General features: G+C 39.0%; 1 protein-coding gene across 1 annotated transcript in view; it reads right to left on the reverse strand.

The window, feature by feature from the left end:
- Positions 1-581: 581 nt before the first annotated feature.
- The window catches only part of urb1 (URB1 ribosome biogenesis homolog), a 99,365-nt gene continuing 80,471 nt past the window's right edge, over positions 582-19,475 (reverse strand). Inside the window, exons 33-39 of the mRNA XM_073045092.1 lie at positions 16,242-16,348; positions 14,239-14,382; positions 13,983-14,092; positions 9,880-10,035; positions 7,854-8,095; positions 4,657-5,241; positions 582-1,576 (exon numbers count right to left, since the gene is read on the reverse strand). Coding sequence (XP_072901193.1) covers positions 1,368-1,576; positions 4,657-5,241; positions 7,854-8,095; positions 9,880-10,035; positions 13,983-14,092; positions 14,239-14,382; positions 16,242-16,348 — 1,553 coding nt within the window. The 3' untranslated portion in view covers positions 582-1,367. The remainder of the gene's footprint in view (positions 1,577-4,656; positions 5,242-7,853; positions 8,096-9,879; positions 10,036-13,982; positions 14,093-14,238; positions 14,383-16,241; positions 16,349-19,475) is intronic.

Genomic DNA, 19,475 nt, shown 5'->3' on the forward strand with positions numbered 1-19,475 from the left:
AGAGATCTGTTCTGGGACCCCATCTCTTTGTGATTTTTATAATTGACCTGGATGAGGAAGTGGAGGGATGGGTTAGTAAATTTGCTAATGACACAAAAGTTGGGGATGTTGTGGATAGTGTAGAGGGTTATCAGAGGTTACAGTGAGTCACTGATAGGATGCAAAACTGGGCTGAGAAGTGGCAGATGGAGTTCAACCCAGATAAGCGTGAGGTGGTTCATTTTGGTAGGTCAAATATGATGGTAGAATATAGTATTAATGGTAAGGCTCTTGGCAGTGTGAAGGATCAGAGGGATCTTGGGGTCCAACTCATTAAGCTCCTGCACAGATTGACTCTAATTAAGCAGGCATACAGTGCATTGGCCTTCATCAACCATGGGATTGAGTTCAAGAGCTAAGAGGTAATGTTACAGCTATATTGGACCCTGGTCAGACCCCACTTGGAGCCGCACTGCCTCTAAGTAAGCCTTTCTTTATAAAAAAAACCAAAAGTGTAATACACGTCACCAAAATGCTATGTTCTATCTCTCTTGCAATAAAGACTAGTGTAGCACATGACACCCAACTGCTTGCTGTACTTTAATGTTCACTTCATGTTTCTTCAACAGAAGAATTATGAAGGTCAGGCAGAGCTCTCTGCAGTTCTGTTCTTCAGGTCAATGTCAAATGTCTCATAGGCCTACTTAATGGAAATGCAGGGAAGTTTCCTGTGTCTTGGCCAATGTTTATCCTTCAATCAGTATTAATAAAAAAAAGATTATCTGGTCATTATCACATTTCTATTTCAGGACACTGCTGTACAGAAAATGACGTGCATTTACAGTAGTAGCTACAATACAAAAATAGTAAAGCATTTAGAAATGTTCTGAAGTTGACAAAGATGTGATATAAATAAAAAGCTTATCACAGTACTTTTATAAAGATGTGATATAAATGTAGTTTTAAAGTGTTTTTGTTTAATGTAGTATTATTTAAAGAAATGCTCTCTCTTCAACTGTAAGTCATATAGGTGATGGAAAATAAAGGCTAAAATAGTCCCAGTCAAAACTGCAGATGTCTCATTGATTACCTGAAGCATCAAATGAAAAATCTGAACCCATAATATTTATAAACCATAATAAATGTTAGTATAATACTGTTTAACTTTTCATTTGCAAAGTAACTAGTATTTATAGAGTAATAATTTATTTAAAACATTTAATAAAAATAATTTTTTAAAAAGCATTTTCAATGCTGACAGATTAGTATCCAAAATAATACACATCTTGACAATGCTGAAAATATTCAATTTTATGACCATACTTTTTCCATCTTTTAGCAAAATAAAATGTGAATTTGAAAGTGTATCTAAAGAGGTAGTTTTCTGACTACTGCCTTTCGGTAAGGAAATAGATGTCTCGACAGAGAGATACAAGAGCATCAGTCGGCTTCTGGTATTCTTTTGGATTCCTGTCAAATTGCTGTGTTACTTCAGTGGCTTCTAAGATCAAGGTTACATGAGATGGTAAGAGCTGAGGCTTCTGACCTCCAAGCCATAAATCCCACAAGTAGTCAGACAGAAGAACCAGTGCTGCGGCTGTAAGAAAACATAGAATCAGCATTAAAATGTCCATGGAAAATGAAATAGCAATTCACTTATTACACAGGATAATTCTGTCATTTTGTGGTATCTTCCTGTGGAGGTGCATGTTTTTTTCATTAAATGAGAGAGTGGTTTATGTCCTTTCTCAATGCTGCTCATGCTCAGATCTCACCTGCACCTACCTCCATTATCTAATCCAGCTCTCTCAGCCTCTTGGACATCCTTTCACACAAACATTCTTAATATTTTCTTCAGTTGCCCAGCAAATTCAAGAAGAATCATTCTAAGGAACTCCACTCTAATCTTTTGTTCAAGGGGCTCAAAATTTCCCACTTTGACCAAGCTCCTTCTCAAATGTCCTAAGGATTCCTTGCGAAATGTTTGATCATTGTGCTCCAGTGGAGCTTCTTAGTGTACTTACATCACATAAAAAGAATGTCATTCTAGTAGGTGCCTGCAAAGATGTATTCACAGTCAAGTCATCTGAGATACTGCTCATTTTTGTATGCAACACTGTAGAGATTAGGAGTTTCCTTACGGTTATCATAGCTGGGAGTGGGTGGGGGGTGAGAGAAGTGGGGATAAGCTCCCCACACCTCTTAAATGCTCCCAATGGCATGTGTCTCAAATATGACATACCGGTAGTTAAGTATATTTATTATGTTTAATTACTTTTGAAATGTATTTTAAATGTATTCAGTCATCAGAATGTAAAAGCAATTCAAAAGCAGCAAGCTGCCAAAAGGTTGCAAAGCTGACTTCAAAGCAAGACTTTAGAATTCCCACTGGATGGCTGTGGCTGTGAAACCCTCAGGAAATTTTGACCACCAGTGCTGCAAGGTATACAGTTCTCGGGATAGCATGGGCAGCAAGCCAGATTGAGCACAATTCAGACTCCTAATACTCAATGAGCAAGGAACAGAAAACTCTCATGATATTGGCTGCAAAAGCTGTATTAAATATAAATTATAAGTGATAGAAGATTAAAGAATGCTTTATTGAGGAAACATAGTTGTGAAAGCTGTAATGTGAAAATAAGCTCCTGAATTTTCAATTTTTGATGATTACCGTAGTTTAGAGCAATCAGGAATTAAAACAGGGTATATAACATTGTTTCCTACACTCAGTATTTTAATTTTTTTTACATGAAAAATTTAATTTCCTGTGATAACAAATTGACATGTTAACACATCTGTGAAATATTTTAGTGTATAATTTAAATCGAGTTAATAAACAGGCACATTACCACAGGAAATTAAATGCATTCAAACATGGTTTAAAACAATCAGATGTTATCAATAGCATCTGTTAATATTGTACCATCATAATTTATGAGAACAGACATGTCATTGTCTGAAAGTCAAGAAAGTGTAAATCAGAGTTTAAAAAAAGCAGAAAAGGGGATGATTGATAAATTTGTAAATGAATTCCAAGGATGCGTATTTATCTCACTGGTCAATGCTCATGACTTTGTGACTCGCTGCAGCTCAGACAGCATTACTACACCAATGGCAATACTTTCGTTCTCAGAATCTTAGATGGCAACAAGGAGATGTACAGGACTGAGACAGATCAGGTGGATGAGTAGTGTTGTAACAACAACCTTGTACACGTCAACAAGATCAAGGAATTGTTTATGGACTTCAGGAAAGGGAAGTCAGGAGAACAGACACCAGTCCTCATTGAGAAGTCAGCAGTGGAAAGGGTGATAAGCCTCAGGTTCTTGGGCATCAGCATTGTGGAGGATCTCTTCTAGGCTCAACACATTGATGTCATCACAAAGCCAGATGCCAGTGGCTTTACTTTATTATGAATATGAGGAGATTTATTATATCACCAAAGATTCTTGTAAATTTCTGTATTTGAATGTTGGAGAATTATCTGACTGGCTGATCACCACTTGACATGGAGCCTCCAATGCACAGGATGCAAGAGACTGCAGAGCATAGTAGACTCAGCCAGTTTCACCACGGGCACAACCCTCTCCAACATTGAGATGGTGTCTCAAGAAAGCGGCGCCCATCACTAAACACCCTCACCACCTGGGACAAGCCTGCATTGTGTTACTACCATCGGGAAGGAGGTACAAGAGCCTGAAGACCAAGACTCAATGTTTTAGGAACAACTTCGTCCTGTCCATTAGATTTCCAAACAGTCCAAGAAAACTACTTCGTTATTTGTCTTTTCTTTATTTTTGTAACTGATGGAAATGTTTAGGTCTTCCACTGTGTTTCTGCCACAAAACAACATATTTCATGATATATCTCAGTGGTAGTAAATCTTATACCGGTTCCAAAAACCCATCAAGTTGGATTCACAAATCAGTAGAAATATTGGTATTTATTCTCTGGAAATAATGACTTAAATTTAAAAGCCAAATCTTATTGAATCATTATTAGCCAGATCCACTTCAGATGTTAGTAAGCTCACATTCCACCTGGGTAGTCTTCAAGCCAAAGTAATAAACATAGAATTTTTTCAATTTTAGGTAAGCCTCATCTTTAGTGCATTTGTCCCCACTTCTCTCTCTTCTTCCATTTCGTCTCCAGCCTTCCCATTTCTATCCCCTTTTCCATGTCACCATCTAGTCTCCTATTACTCATTTCAACCCCTCTCCTGGTTCCATCTGCCCTTCTCTTCTCTTATGGCTTTCATTACCACTTTGCTGACTTAGCAGATTCCAGTTTATCACCCTCCTAGCTGTCTCTATCTTCCCCCTCCCTCTACCATCATCTGGCTCCATCTATAATTTACATGCCTCTGTCTTCCAACACCATCACCTCTCTTCCCCAACTCCCCACCACAGCCCTGACTCATTCGGCCTGTCACCCTTTGGCACTCCTTGGTCCACTGGCCCCTGTCCCACCACTTTCTCTCTCCTCTTCATAATTTTTATCTTCCCATTCCATCCTTTGTCATGACGTATTGGTTCTCTTCCCCAGGCAGAGCTGCTCAACCCACTGAACTCCCCCAGCAAGTTGTTTGTTGCTCCACTTCAAATTTTGCTTCTTTCAGCTAGGTGGTTGGTGGAAATTTTGTCTTTAACAAACACTGATGAAAAATAATATATTTACCTTTTCTTTCGTGATCCTGGCCTTTCAGTGCAGGAAGACAGACTGCTTTGATGACACTGTTGTATATATTGCTGTCTGCCAATCCTTGAACCTCCAGCAGCTGAAGCATGATACAGGTGAAGAGGTGAAAATGGTTCCCTGTCAAGTCATCTCCATTTACACTGTTAGTAATTTTACTATAAAACTGTAGCAGGTGACGCCGTAAAATACTGTCTTTCAAAAGTTCTTGAGTCACAGCAGCGTGCGGCAGGAGATTTCTCTGTAGCCATCCCAATAATGAGAAAGTTTGTGGATCACTAATAGGATTTTCAAGTGCTGACTTTATCACCCATCGAGCTACAACAGATAAGGTTGCTTTAACAGCACTGTCTTCTTCCTCTTGGTTTTCCTGGGCATCAGTGGTTTTACTGGAGAGTTCTGCGTCCCAGTTAGTGAATATGGACCTCAAAGAAACTCTGCATTCCTCTAAACAAGACTCATCTGCTTCACTATCTGCATCGTCTTCCATCTCCTCTCTCTTTTTTCTGCCACTCCGAGTAGCTCCCCAACCAAGTCCTTTAGCTTTGTTCTTTTCTTTAATAACTTCTGAAAGAATCGTATCAAAGGCAAAATCAGTAATAGCATAAGGGACACAATTTATATGGGGATAGGTAACCTTTCATTTAGATTTAGGATTACTAATCATCCAGATCAGTTAATGTTTTATCTTGTCTCTAACAGCTTAAATAATTTAATAATGCCTTTATTTTTAAGTACAAGACTTTAAGACTATAGGGCAGTACAGTATACACCCTTTGGCCCATGATGTTGTGCCCACCCTTTAACCTACTCCAAAGATCAATTTAATCCTTCCCTATCACAGAGCCCTCCAATTTTTTTCCATCCATATACCAATCTTTGAAAAACAAATCAGTTATTATGATGTGAATGCTGTTACTTCTTGTTGGGTATCCTTCAGTCACTAGAAAAAAATTGACAAACCCAAGAATAAAAGATATTGAGTAGCACTGCAAGAAAACACTTTAGCCCACTATTAAGCACCAATTTATACTTATTCCATTTTATTTTTCACACACTATCATCTTCCTCCAAGATTCTACCACTCACCCACACACTTCAGGCAATTTACAGTGAACCATTAACTTATCAATTCTGCACTGGGATGTGGGAAGAAACTTCAGCAGCTAGATGAAATCCACACAGTCATAGGATCAATGTCCAAACTCCATACAGGTAGCCACACCAGAGTTGGGATTGAACCCAGGTTGCTGGAACTGCCTGGCAGCGAGACAGCAATTCAACCTGTTGCACCACTGTACCAGCAGATCTGCGCCAGCAGGTAATTTATAATTTGTCAGTTCATTAAAATTGTCTGACTTTTATGGCCTCGCCTGAAGAACTTCTTTAAATGTAAGAAGCAAATATATCGAGTTAGATGTGCTATCGAACTAGCCTAAACACCTAAACTTTGCAAATAATGGAAGTATCTCTATTTATTGAATTCATTGTGCCTCATCTTAAATAAAGCTTCTAGCATTTATATCTTCTGCTAAATGGAACACAGTTTGTTTTTGGGGTCATATGGAAGTAACGTACAGCAGATGCTGGAAATCTGAGTAAAGACAGAAAATACAAGAAATCTTCAGCCGGTCAGAAAGCATGGGGAAACTGAGTTAATGTTTCAAGTCTATTACCTTTCATGAGAACTAACCCCAGGGAAGAAGGATCTAGTGGCTTTCCCAGCATATATGATGAATAAACCCTTCTCGGGCTTCCAGCTGGGTACAGGTCTTGATTTTAACCGACATTTTGATACCAACTCTGTTATCGCCATCAGGGATGATGCCTGGGCATTCTAGTCTGGTGGTATTTATACCCCAGTTGTCCATCCCTCCTGATTGGTTTGGCTTCATCGCTATCCTACTTTGTTTACAATCGAATTCCAGTTCTTACTTAGAACGATACCGTTGTCTTTGTTAAAATTCTTTCCCTCTAGTTTTACTTCAACGGCTTCCTTCACCAGGTGGTCCCAAAAGCCACTGGTGAGGCACAGTAGTTTTATGCCATCAAAGTCAATCCTATGAATTAACCCGGGGGCTTTGCTTTGAAACACTGACTATTCACTGATTCTATCCTGCCACTGAAAGATTTGGATATTTATTTCCAACTTCAAGAATCTTCAATGTACTTCATGTGCAGTTCTATGCAAAAGTCTTGGGTACATACATATAGCTAGGGTGCCAAGACTTTTGCACAGTATTCTATATTGGTTAAAATAGGAAAAATACTGTAAATTGGATGATTATGTGTAAGTATAAATAGCCTCATCACTGGCATCAGTGTACAGATATTAACTATCATTCTTTCTATAGTTTCAATGAAATCATAACTAAAGCAAATAAAAATGATATATATTTTTGTAAGTTCTCTGTGTTATATTGGCCATCAACCAGAGATGCTTTACCTCAGTAAAGACAACTTGGATCTAAAGAGTGTTTGCAAGATTAGCAGCCTTTCACTGAAAATCCCACAAAACTACAAGGTGATCTGTACTGGCTTTATTGGTGTGAATGTCAGACCACCTGGCTTAAGTACTGTTGCTGGAGGGCAAACTAGTGAGAAGTGTCTGCTCTTAACAACTTCTCTTAACACCAGAAAATAATAAAAAAAAAGAATCAAATGCAAAACACTTTACAAAACAACATAACCAGTAGAATGATTAATCTCTTGATGAAAAGCCAACATTTTCTACAGACTTTCAGAGAGTCTACTTCTCAGTACACGAACATCCCTGGCAATGCCAGCAGTGGGAAGGTTGTGATGAGCTTTAGTTATAATAGACGAAATGTTAGGCCAATTTAGAGAACAGTTCAAATTCAACCCGATTGCTGTAGGTCTGGAGTCAGACCTAGTAAGGGATGATGTTAGTGAACATGATGGCTTTTTCAGCAAACTAGTAGTTTCTTAAAGATTACTATCAAGATTAATTCTCTTAAAAATTCTTATATTTAATGTCTGAATTGAAAACATAGAGTTATCTATGTCAGATTTGACCCTACTTTTTGTTAGGCTAGGCATTTAGTAACTAGACCATCACACTATTATTGGGTCCATGGTTGCTAAAAATGAATATGAAGAATAATATTTTTATATTATAACTAAATGATAATAAGGCATAAGGAAAAGTATAAACTTACTCTGCAATTCCTTAACATTATACTTGTGAGCCAGATTTTGTAAGAATTCCTGCACATGGGACTCCTTTCCTACAATACTCCACTTATGTAACAATAACAAGACCTCTGTGTAAGACAGAACTTTTTCATTTAGAACAATCCACCCTTTCTCCTTGTAGTCATCAAAAGCAGCACATCGATGTTGTAGAACAGAACTCAATGTCTGCAGAAATTTTGACAATGTTCTGTTCTCCATCTTTATCCTGCCAAAAGAAGTACACATTGTTGAATTAGTTTAATATAATATGTGGAAATGTACAAATAGCCGATTTTCCAATTTGTGATATTCTGGATGGAGTACAGTTATAATATACCTCTGAAGATTTTCTGAACTTAGAAGTCTTTTAACTGAGCACTGTTGTGAGGAACAGGTGTCCCACCATCAAAATAACCACAGCCTGCCCTGTCACCTGCACACATTTTAACAAATAACTCAGGAGACAGCTGTCAGAATCAGAATCAGAATCAGGTTTATTATCACCAGCAGGTGACATGAAATTTGTTAACTTCACAGCAGCAGTTCAATGCAATGCATAATATAGAAGAGAGAGAAGAAAAATAAATAAGTAAATTAATTACAGTATGTATATTGAATAGATTAAAAAACATGCAAAAACAGAAATACTGCATATTAAAAAAAGTGAGGTAGTATCCAAGGGTTCAATGTCCATTTAGAAATCGGATGACAGTGAGGAAGAAGCTGATCCTGAATCGCTGAATGTGTGCCTTCAGGCTTCTGTACCTCCTATCTGATGGAAACAGTGAGAAAAGGGCATGCCCTGGGTGCTGGAGGACCTTAATAATAGTCTCCATTTGCCTTTATTTTCTTCCATTTAGCAAACACACATGAAGGCTAGGTTTGCATGTTGATGGCATACTGAAGGAGCATCTGTCAGAGGTGCTGCATCTGGACATGACGTTACATGAAATTGGAACACGGAACACATTCTACATGAATTGTGAAGATCCCATTTTATTACTGATGAATAACAGGAAGCATTCATGAATAGTGGCAAAATGCACCTCACAAATCAAGTCACTTTAAAATAGGTTGATTGTTTATTCAATACAGTCGGCCCTCCATATCCGCAGAGGATTGGTTTCAGGACCCCCTGCGGATACCAAAATTTGCGGATGATCAAGTCCCTTATTTAACATGTATCAGTGCGGTGGTCTTTAGGACCCAGCGGAACCCCAAACTTTATTTAACATGTCTCCGTGTGGTGGACATTAGGACCTGCCGCAGTTCTGAATCTGCAATGTTTCTGTTCACGAAAATAATCACGATCGCAATTGAAAATAAGGTTGAAGTAATTAAGCGATCGGAAAGAGGTGAAATGCCGTTGGTCATTGGAAAAGCGTTAGGCTACAGTCGGTCAACGATCGGCACAATTTTAATGGAGAATGTGAAAGGCCCTGCCCCAATGAAAGCTACAATTATTACTAAGCAACGCAGTGGTTTAATTATTGAAATACATATGTTTCTTAAGTGCTTTATATGCATAGAAAGGTAAAATATGTACAATATACTAAGAAAAACGTTTGATTACTGACGTTAAATAATACCGAATGTACCTGTTCTGACTTCAAATCTGACTTAAAGACTGACTCAGGAATGGAACTCATTCATAACCCGGGGATTGCCTGTACTTTTAAGTCATTTCTAGATTATTTCTAATACCTATACAATGTAAATACTATGTAAATAGCTGTTATACTGTTTTGTTTAGGGAATAATGACAAGAAAAAATAGTCTGTACATGCTCAAGCAACGAGCGCTGGAGAGAGAACTTCCGGGTTTTCCCGATCTGTGGTTGGTTGAATCTGTGCATACGGAATCTGCGGATAAGGAGGGCCAACTGTATATGATTATTCCTTAGATTTTATTGTCTAACACAATGCTTTGAAATATTTCAGCAAGCCAAGCAGTGGGTAAACCCAAACATTATGTCAGTAAGAGAAAGCTTTCAGAATTTATATTTCTTACCAGATATGTTGTATCAGAAGAGAGAAAACAAACAGAAATTCATTTATCAGTGGTAAAGGTAGAAACTTCTGATTCGTTTCTTTGTTTCCCAGGTTAGTGAACCACAAGGTATGGAGGAGTGAAACTAAGTCAGACAACAGTTTGTTTTCTAAAGTCCTATAGAGCAAAAAGATCCACATCAGTTCCAATAATATATAAAAGATTATTATAAAGCAAACTTCACAGATAAAATCAACATATTTAATAAAGTTAGTGTTAAAATAATGTAAAGTCATGAGTAAATTACATTGTAAGCACAGCACAACTCAGAAGGTCCAAGTATATTAGAAACACTGAAAACCTACAGCACAATACAGGCAAACACGAGGAAATCTGCAGATGCTGGAAATTCAAGCAACACACACAAAATGCTGGTGGAACGCAGCAGGCCAGGCAACATCTATAGGGAGAAGCGCTGTCGACGTTTCGGGCTGAGACCCTTCGTCAGGACTAACTGAAAAGAAAGATAGTAAGAGATTTGAAAGTAGGAGGAGGGAGAAGAAAATGTGAAATGATAGGAGAAGACCGGAGGGGGTGGGGTGAAGCTGAGAGCCAGACAGGTGATTGGTAAAAGGGATACAGAGCTAGAGAAGGGAAAGGATCATGGGACAGGAGGCCTCGGGAGAAAGAAAGAGGGAGGGGAGCACAAGAGGGAGATGGAGAACAGGCAGAGTGATGGGCAGAGAGAGAAAAATAACTAAATATATCAGGGATGGGGTAAGAAGGGGAGGGGCATTAACGGAAGTTACAGAAGTCAATGTTCATGCCATCAGGTTGGAGGCTACCCAGCCGGTATATAAGGTGTTGTTCCTCCAACCTGAGTGTGGCTTCATCTTGACAGTAGTGGAGGCAATGGACAGACATATCAGAATGGGAATGGGACGTGGAATTAAAATGTGTGACCACTGGGAGATCCTGCTTTCTCTGGCGGACAGAGCGTAGGTGTTCAGCGAGACGGTCTTCCAGTCTGCGTCGGGTCTCACCAATATATAAAAGGCCACACCGGGAGCACCGGATGCAGTATACCACACCAACCGACTCACAGGTGAAGTGTCGCCTCACCTGGAAGGACTGTCTGGGGCCCTGAATGGTGGTGAGGGAGGAAGTGTAAGGGCAGGAGTAGCACTTGTTCCACTTACAAGGATAAGTGCCAGGAGGGAGATCGGTGGGGGGGGGGGGGGGGGGGGTTTGAATGGACAAGGGAGTCGCGTAGGGAGCGATCCCTGCGGAAAGCAGAAAGGGGGGGGGGGGGGAGGGAAAGATGTGCTTGGTAGTGGGATCCCTTTGGATCACCTGTCTGGCTCTCAACTTCACCCCACCCTCTCCGGTCTTCTCCTATCATTTCACATTTTCCCCTCCCCCTCCTACTTTCAAATCACTTACTATCTTTCCTTTCAGTTAGTCCTGACGAAGGGTCTTGGCCCGAAACGTCGACAGCGCTTCTCCCTATAGATGTTGCCTGGCCTGCTGTGTTCCACCAGCATTTTGTGTGTGTAACACAATACAGGTCCTTTGGCCCACAAAGTTATGCCAAACATGTTCTTATCTTAGAAATTACCTCGGGTTACCCATAGCCCCCTATTTTTCTGAGCTCCATGTACCTATCCAGGAGTTTCTTATACGACCCTATCGCATCCACCTCCACCACCGCCGCCGGCAGCCCATTCCACGCACTCACCACTCTCTGTGTAAGAAAAACTTACCCCTAACATCTCCTCTGTACCTACTTCCAAGCACCTTAAAACTGTGTCCTGTCATGCTAGCCATTTCAGCCCTGGGAAAAACATCTATCCACACGATCAATGCCTCTCATATTCTAGGAATTATGTTCTCAGAGCTGTTTATATAACCTTCCCTTTACAAATGATTCTGATATAAAAATGCAACACAGAATTTCACAAAGCAATATTTTAAAAATGAATCTATTCAACAATTTGCAGCCTGACAATAAATGATTTTTAAAGCATCTCAAAGTTATAGAGGAAGGAAACAGACCCTTTCATCCGATTGCCCATGCAGAGCTAGTCCTACTTGCCTGCATTTGGCCCATATCCCTGGAAACCTTCCCTATGCTTTAAAATGTATTTTAAACATAGTAATTGTACCTGCCTCTACCATGTCTGATGGCAGCTTGTTCCTTACACCCACCAATCCTTGTGTGGAAAAGCTGCACCTTAGGTCCCTTTTAAGTCTTTATCCTCTCACCTTAAATGACCTCATACCTCAGACACCTCTTAAACTCTTATGCTTCAGGGAGAAGTCCCAGCCTATCCAATCTCTCCTTGTAACTCAACCTCTCCCGACTTGATAATGTTCTATAAATCTTTTAAGCATCCTTTCCAGCTTAATGACATCCTTCCTATAGCTAGGATACTCGAACTGCACATATCCAAGTACAGACACACCAACATTTAGTTTCAGAGCAAACATGATGCTCCAACCTGTACTCGGTGGTCTGACTGATGAAGGCAAGTATGCCATTTGCCTTCTTTACCAGTCTTTTTAGCTGTGTTGCCACTTTTGGAGAACAATGTACATATATCCCCACAGGCCTCTATGTTCTACAACACTCTCCAAGACCCTGTAATTTTTTGGTACCATGGCCCACTTTCCCAAAATACAATACTTTTCCTTTGACTAAGTTAAATCCGGTCTTCCACTGACTCATTTTCCTAGTTGATCAAGGTCCTTTTGGAATCTTAGATGCCCTTTTCACTATCCATTATACCACCAGTGATGGCGTCATCTGCAAACTTGAAAAGCTAGTTCTCCCAGATTGTTAATATACATGACCAATCACAGTGGATCCAGCGGTGATCACTGTGGATCAATGACTGTTATTGGTCTCCAATCTGAAAAACAACCCTACATTACTAGTCGACTCCTACTACCATGCAAATGCAACATTCATTTGGCTGGCTCACATGTGACCTAACCTTCCAAACCAGCCTACCATGCAGGACCTCGTCAAAGACTTTAGTAAAGTCCACGTAGATAGAGGCTACCACTCTTCCCTCAACAATCTTCTTAGTCACTTCTTCAAATACAGGTGTGCGCCGCTTAACGTCCATTTTGACGATGTCCAATCGCAAGTACGCCCATAGTCCCGATCGGAGAACATGATGTAGCGGACGTAACCAATCTCGTGTATCTCGTGTCTCTTGAGTGTAGTAATGTTAATTTTCTTTCGAAAATATTACCATAATGTGCATCATGGCTTCCAAACGCAACAAAACCTCTTCTAGGATAGCAGTAGCAAGAGGCAAAGTATATAATATGGTGATGGCACAACATCCAAATCACATGATGTCTGATTTCACAGAATGTATTGTGGACGTTAAGTGACGCATACCTGTACTCAATCAAATTCAGTGAGGCACAATTTCCCCATACAATGCCAAGCTACCTTCCTTCCCTTTCCAAATGCAGTCAGCCCGTCTCTCAGAATCCCCTTCAACAATGGTCCCACCACTGATGTTATTTTTCACCAGTTTGTAGTTCCCTAGCTTGTCCATGCAGTTCTTTTTAAACAATGGCAGAATATTAGTACTCTCCAGTCTTTCAGTATCTCACACATGGATAACAAGGATCCAAGAATCTCAGGAATTTCTTCCTTGGCTTCCCACAATGCTCTAGGATACATTTGGTCAAGTCTTGGGGACTTAACCACCTTAAGACATTTTAAGACTGGCAGCATATCTTTTTCAGTAATTTGTATATGTCTCCAGACAACACTTCTCTTCCCCATATGTCTTGGCCTCATGATCTTATCCATGGTAAATACAGATGAGAAATATTCATTCAAGATTCTGCCCCTCTCCTGTGGCTCCACACATAGAGGACCATGTTGATTATAAAGGAGGCATATTCTTTCCCTTGCTAACACTTTGCCCTTAACATATTTAATCTCTCGGGATTCCCCTTAACCTTATTTGCCAAAACCCTCTCATGTCCTCTACTTGGCCGCCCGATTTCTCTTTTAAGTGTGCTCTCAACGGGATGAAAAACAAAGTTGCTAAGTTGGGAAGAGAGTTATTTGCTATTGCTGCAGGGTGTGAACGTACCTTCTCTGCAAGATGTGCGATATCCAAGTCAGTAGGTTGTGGTCTCTGATCAGTTGGTATGCTGCTTTTGTGATGTGTGCTACACGTAACAAAATCTGCATAATCTGATACTTTAAATAAAAGAAACATTAAAATTACTTGAAGAGAGGGATATTTAAACACCAAAGAAAATATAGCAATGATGTCTCCTGTGGCAACACTTCGTGGAGCCAAAATTTCACAGTTATTTTACTTCCAAGTGGAAATAACACCTTACCTCTGTTCTCTCATCACACAATGGACTGTTAAAAAAGCCTAAGAGAACATGGATTATTTTCTGACGGTCGCAAATCTCAAAGCAATGCTTGTCCTTTAAACTATTAACAAGGATGTCGAGGATCCATTCACGTTCAACCTTGTGCTGTAAGAGATCAAAATGAGGGATAAAAGATGAAATCAACATGCACTTTCCAACATGGAAGTTGAAATATAAGAAGTCATTTGGATCACTGTGATGGGTCTATAGCAATTACACCCCAAATGTGTTGAACACTGAAACAGGTAACTTCTACTTCACAGAACCAGGTGTAATATCACTGACATTTGTTGTTTGCAGTAGCAGTACAGTGCAATACAAAAATTTACTATAAGTTACTAAGTAGTGGAAACAGAGAGCAGAAATAATGAGGTTAATATTCATAGTTTCATTCATGGTCCATTCAAAAATCTGATGGCAGTGTGGATGAAGCTGTTCCTAAAATGTTGAGTGAGTGTCTTCAGCCTCCTGTAGCAATGAGAAGAGGGCATGTCCTGGTCTGATTTTTGACTTTTTGATTTGGTCAGTATGTGCCATTCATTATATGTCATTAATTTTTGCCTCTAATCTCTAGTGAAGACAGTGTCTGCATGCCTCCATGTGAAATGGGAAATAAATCTGGAAGCTATTTGTCGAACATTAATGTATGTATTTCCCAAAGGGACATCCCTGCCAAGCTCAATGCTCTACCCTTTCCAACAGCAATTGCTAAATACGTGCTTCCAGATAGATTGTTACATGGTGTGAAAACAACACTCTGGATTTATCTTGCTTTAAGCTTTGATTCTTATCTGGCTTGATGTACAGAGCTATTTTGGGATACAAGCATGTAGCTCCCTGAAAGGGGCACCACAAGTGGATAAAAAAGGCATACAGGATGCTTGCCTTTACGATGGGGACAGTGGGAATAAATGTGAGGATGTTGCAGCTGTGTAAAACATTGGTCAGGCGACATTTGGAGCACTGTGTGCAGTTTTGATTGGAATGATGTGGAGCACCAGGATTATAAAATACTATCTATAAGTAGTTTAACAAACTTGGATTGCTTTCTCTGGAGCTTTTAAGGCCGAGTGGTGACCGGATAGAAGTATATAAAATTCTGAGAGGCAGGAACAGGGTAGATGGAATCCTTTTCCCATGGTGGAAATGTCAAATACTACAGGCACAGGTTTAAGCTGGGGTGTGGGAAAGGGATGGGAATTGTAAAGGTGATTTATAACCATAACTATATAACAATTACAGCATGGAAACAGGCCATTTCGGCCCTTCTAGTCCGTGCTGACCGCTTACTCTCACCTAATCCCACCGACCTGCACTCAGCCCATAACCCTCCATTCCTTTCTTTTAAAATGACAATATTGAATATAGTGGGCTGAACGATGGCCGATGGAGTTTAATGCTGATAAGTGTGAGGTGCTACATTTTGGTAGGACTAATCAAAATAGGACATACATGGTAAATGGTAGAGCACTGAGGAATGCAGTAGAACGGAGTGATCTAGGAATAATGGTGCATAGTTCCCTGAAGGTGGAATCTCATGTGGATAGGGTGGTGAAGAAAGCTTTTGGTATGCTGGCCTTTATAAATCAGAGCATTGAGTATAGGAGTTGGAATGTAATGTTAAAATGTGGCAAGTTACACAGAGTGGCAGGTGCCTGGAATGTCAGGGGGAGTGAAGAAAGCAGGATGATAACAATGTTTGAGAAGCATTTGGAGATACACGTAAACAGACTGGAGATCGAGGGATGTGCAGTTTAATTGGCATCACGCTCAGTGGACTCCATGGGTCAAAGGCAATGTTTTATGTTTAAATGCATTGAATCCAAAGCCTTCTTGATTTGCATGGCTCGTTGTCATACTCCTTAATGTACTTGCATAAAAAAAATTTAAATTGTTTTGAATGCTGGACTTTAATTGTCCTTCCATCACCAATAGCTCAGAAAGAAAAAGGAAAATAATTTTACCTCTGCATTAAAGCCGTAGAAAAGCCTAAAAAATCCAGGCACTTTACTTAAGTCCAAATATTGATGTGCCAGAAGGAAATGATTAATCTTCACATACATGTGCTCCTCTATTGGGAAGTGAGGGAAAACAAATTTATTTTAACAAGGAAAACCACACTGAAAATAGAAAAGTAGGCTTCTAAATTTAACAATTATTCTTAGATCTGACCTTTCTTCTTTAATTACAAACTAAGCTAACTTTAATCAATGACAACCCTTTTGTTTTTTTGCAAAGCTTAACTTTGCTCCAGTTTGACATTCTTTCAACATTAAAATTGTTTTAAACTAGCCTTAATAGATACCTTTAAAAAACCTGATTAACACATGAATAACAGAGACTCTTTATCAAATAGGCAAAATAACATTGACTTTTATGTTGAGGGCTAAGTCCCACATTAGGAAATGAGTACAACAGTTTATGATGATAGTAGTACAATTTTGCAATTAGGTACCCAACATTTAAATACTTAACTATAGTTAATGAGACATAGATGAAAGACAAGACTAATCAGGCACATTTTATGCTCAAACTGGGAACTACAAACCATGCAGTTAAAGTTAATCATTTGTACATGTAGAACTGGGTGCAAGATATTAGTCAGAATAACTAACTACAACAATAAATTTATAGTTTGAGTGTAGTGCAAATTACATCTTATTCAAATGATTCTTTATTATAATTCAATAGACAATACAAACATTTCTTAAAATTACATTGTTCAGTCTTTTTTAAAAATTGGCTTAAAAACTGTTAAACAAAGGATTCAAAATAAATTTGCATTTCAGGACTTCCAAATTATTGGAAATGGGACAAAGAAATCATTTTTGTATTATTTATCATCACAGCAGTATGCAGTAGGACAGCATTTTTGATATTATTTATAACTCCTACTATGATCGGTTGCACTGTTACCTGAGGCCACAAACTGTGGCCTAGTTTGTTGCTCACTCTACCAAAACATACTGCAGGTAAACAAGAGATTTATGTAAATTGAAAGAATTGAAAGAACTGAATGTTTATTCCAAATTTTCAATTTAAATGGGTATTAAACTGGCTAGATCAGAATGCGATGGCCTGAATATGGTTACGTCTGAAGTTGCAAGATGACTGAATTGGAAACAAATTCATTAAAATAAAATCTGGTAAGATATGTCAAATATAATATATACAAATAACTGGATGCAACTGATAATTTTACTGATAAAACTGGTAAAACCGCAATTTTACTGATAATCTAGAAATGTACTTTGATGGATTGCTACCAGATAAGGGACTTCAGCTATATGGAGAGATCAGAAGATGAAGTTGTTCATTTCAGTGTAAGGGAAGGTTATAGATGTTTTAATAGTAGGTTTAGCAAAATGTGATTTTTTTCTTGGCAAAGGCTTATTTCACGTTGCATTCAGAGACCAATTGAAAAAAAATCAATTGTTAACAGTAGGCAATCCAACATGGTCAGTTTTATTTGAATGTAATACAACATTTATTTAAAGCAAGCAAAATTTATAAAAAGTAAATGTGTGAAAATTAATAATATATTTCACCATACAATTATATAAAGCTTTTAACAGTATTTGGATCATTGCTAAATTATCTGCCACCCAAGACCCTAATTTTGGACAATTACGTAATGATTTCATGCATTGGAATTACTTAACGTCAAATGAACCAAACTTTGCCAAGTCTGAATGCAAATGATAAAACATTTGAGTAATTTCATTAGGATGCACAGGCAGAACCTGTTTCATAGTAGGAGAATCAGTAACCAGAAAAGACAGATTTAAGATATCTGCTAAAAGATAGCAGATACCTTACATCTCAGCAGAATGTTATGAATGCTACTCAGCAGAACGATATAATTTAGAATCCATATTTTGAAAGAGTGAAAACAGATTTTAAAGTACTTTTCAAAAAGTGAATTGAATAAATAACTTCATTTATAGGGAAATGGTAGCATTGGAGACATTAAACTAGATGTTTTTCATATGACTAGCACATGCCCAACTGGCTGAATGGTCTCCTTTCTTCTCTATCATTCTATTACGTTAGCAAGCTCTTTAAACCTACAGTGGCATGCAGAAGTTTGGGCACCCCGGTCAAAATTTCTGTTACCACGAATAGCTAAGTGAGTAAAAGGTGACCTGATTTCCAAAAGGCATAAAGTTAAAGATGACACATTTTTTAAATACTTTAAGCAAGATTACTTTTTTATTTCCATCTTTTACAGTTTCAAAATAACAAAAAAGGAAAAGGGCCCGAAGCAAAAGTTTGGGCACCCTGCAAGGTCAGTACTTAACAACACCCCCTTTGGCAAGTATCACAGCTTGTAAATACTTTTTGTAGCCAGCTAAGAGACTTTCAATTCTTGTTTGGGGGATTTTTGCCCATTTTTCCTTGCAAAAGGCTTCTAGTTCTGTGAGATTCTTGGGCCGTTTTGCATGCACTGCTCTTTTGAAGTCTTCATACAGATTTTCGATGATGTTTAGGTCGGGGGACTGTGAGGGCGATGGCAAAACCTTCAGCTTGTGCTTCTTGAAGTACAGGTAGTCCCCGAGTTATGAACGTCCGACTTACGGACAACTCGTACTTATGAACCAAGGAAGGAGAACACCGTCTGCCATTTTAAGTCGTTGCCTTTGACACAGTGTTGAGTGTGTAACTTTGTATTTCGCTTAAATTTTTCTTAACAACATTCACCCTGACCCCGCCCCTTCTCCCCCCCCCCCCCATTCCGGACAGCTGGTGGTGCAGTGAAATCAGCGTCAGGCTCGAGACAGACCGCTCCCGAGCGCGCTGGGTTGATGTCAATCCAGTGACTCCCGTACCATCTGTGTCAGGTTGATGTCGAGCTCACAACTCAACCTCATAAAAACAACACTGCCACCTCCAGTTTAAATTCCCACGCGGAATATTAGGCTACAGGCAGTCAACAATCGGAACAATTTTAAAGGATAAAAGATAAAGTGAGGATAATGGAGCATGTGAAAGGCCCTGCCCCGATGAAAGCTATGATTATTACTAAGCAACGCAGTGGTTTAATTATTGGAATACATACTTTCCTTAAATGTTTTATATACATAGAAAGGTAAAATATATACTATATACTGAGACAAACGTTTCACTAACTCATGCTAAATAATACCAGATGTACTTGTTCCGACTTACGTACAAATCCGACTTAAAGACGGACTCAG

Source organism: Hemitrygon akajei, chromosome 5, assembly GCF_048418815.1.
Source record: "Hemitrygon akajei chromosome 5, sHemAka1.3, whole genome shotgun sequence".
Classification (NCBI taxonomy): Eukaryota; Metazoa; Chordata; class Chondrichthyes; order Myliobatiformes; family Dasyatidae; genus Hemitrygon; species Hemitrygon akajei.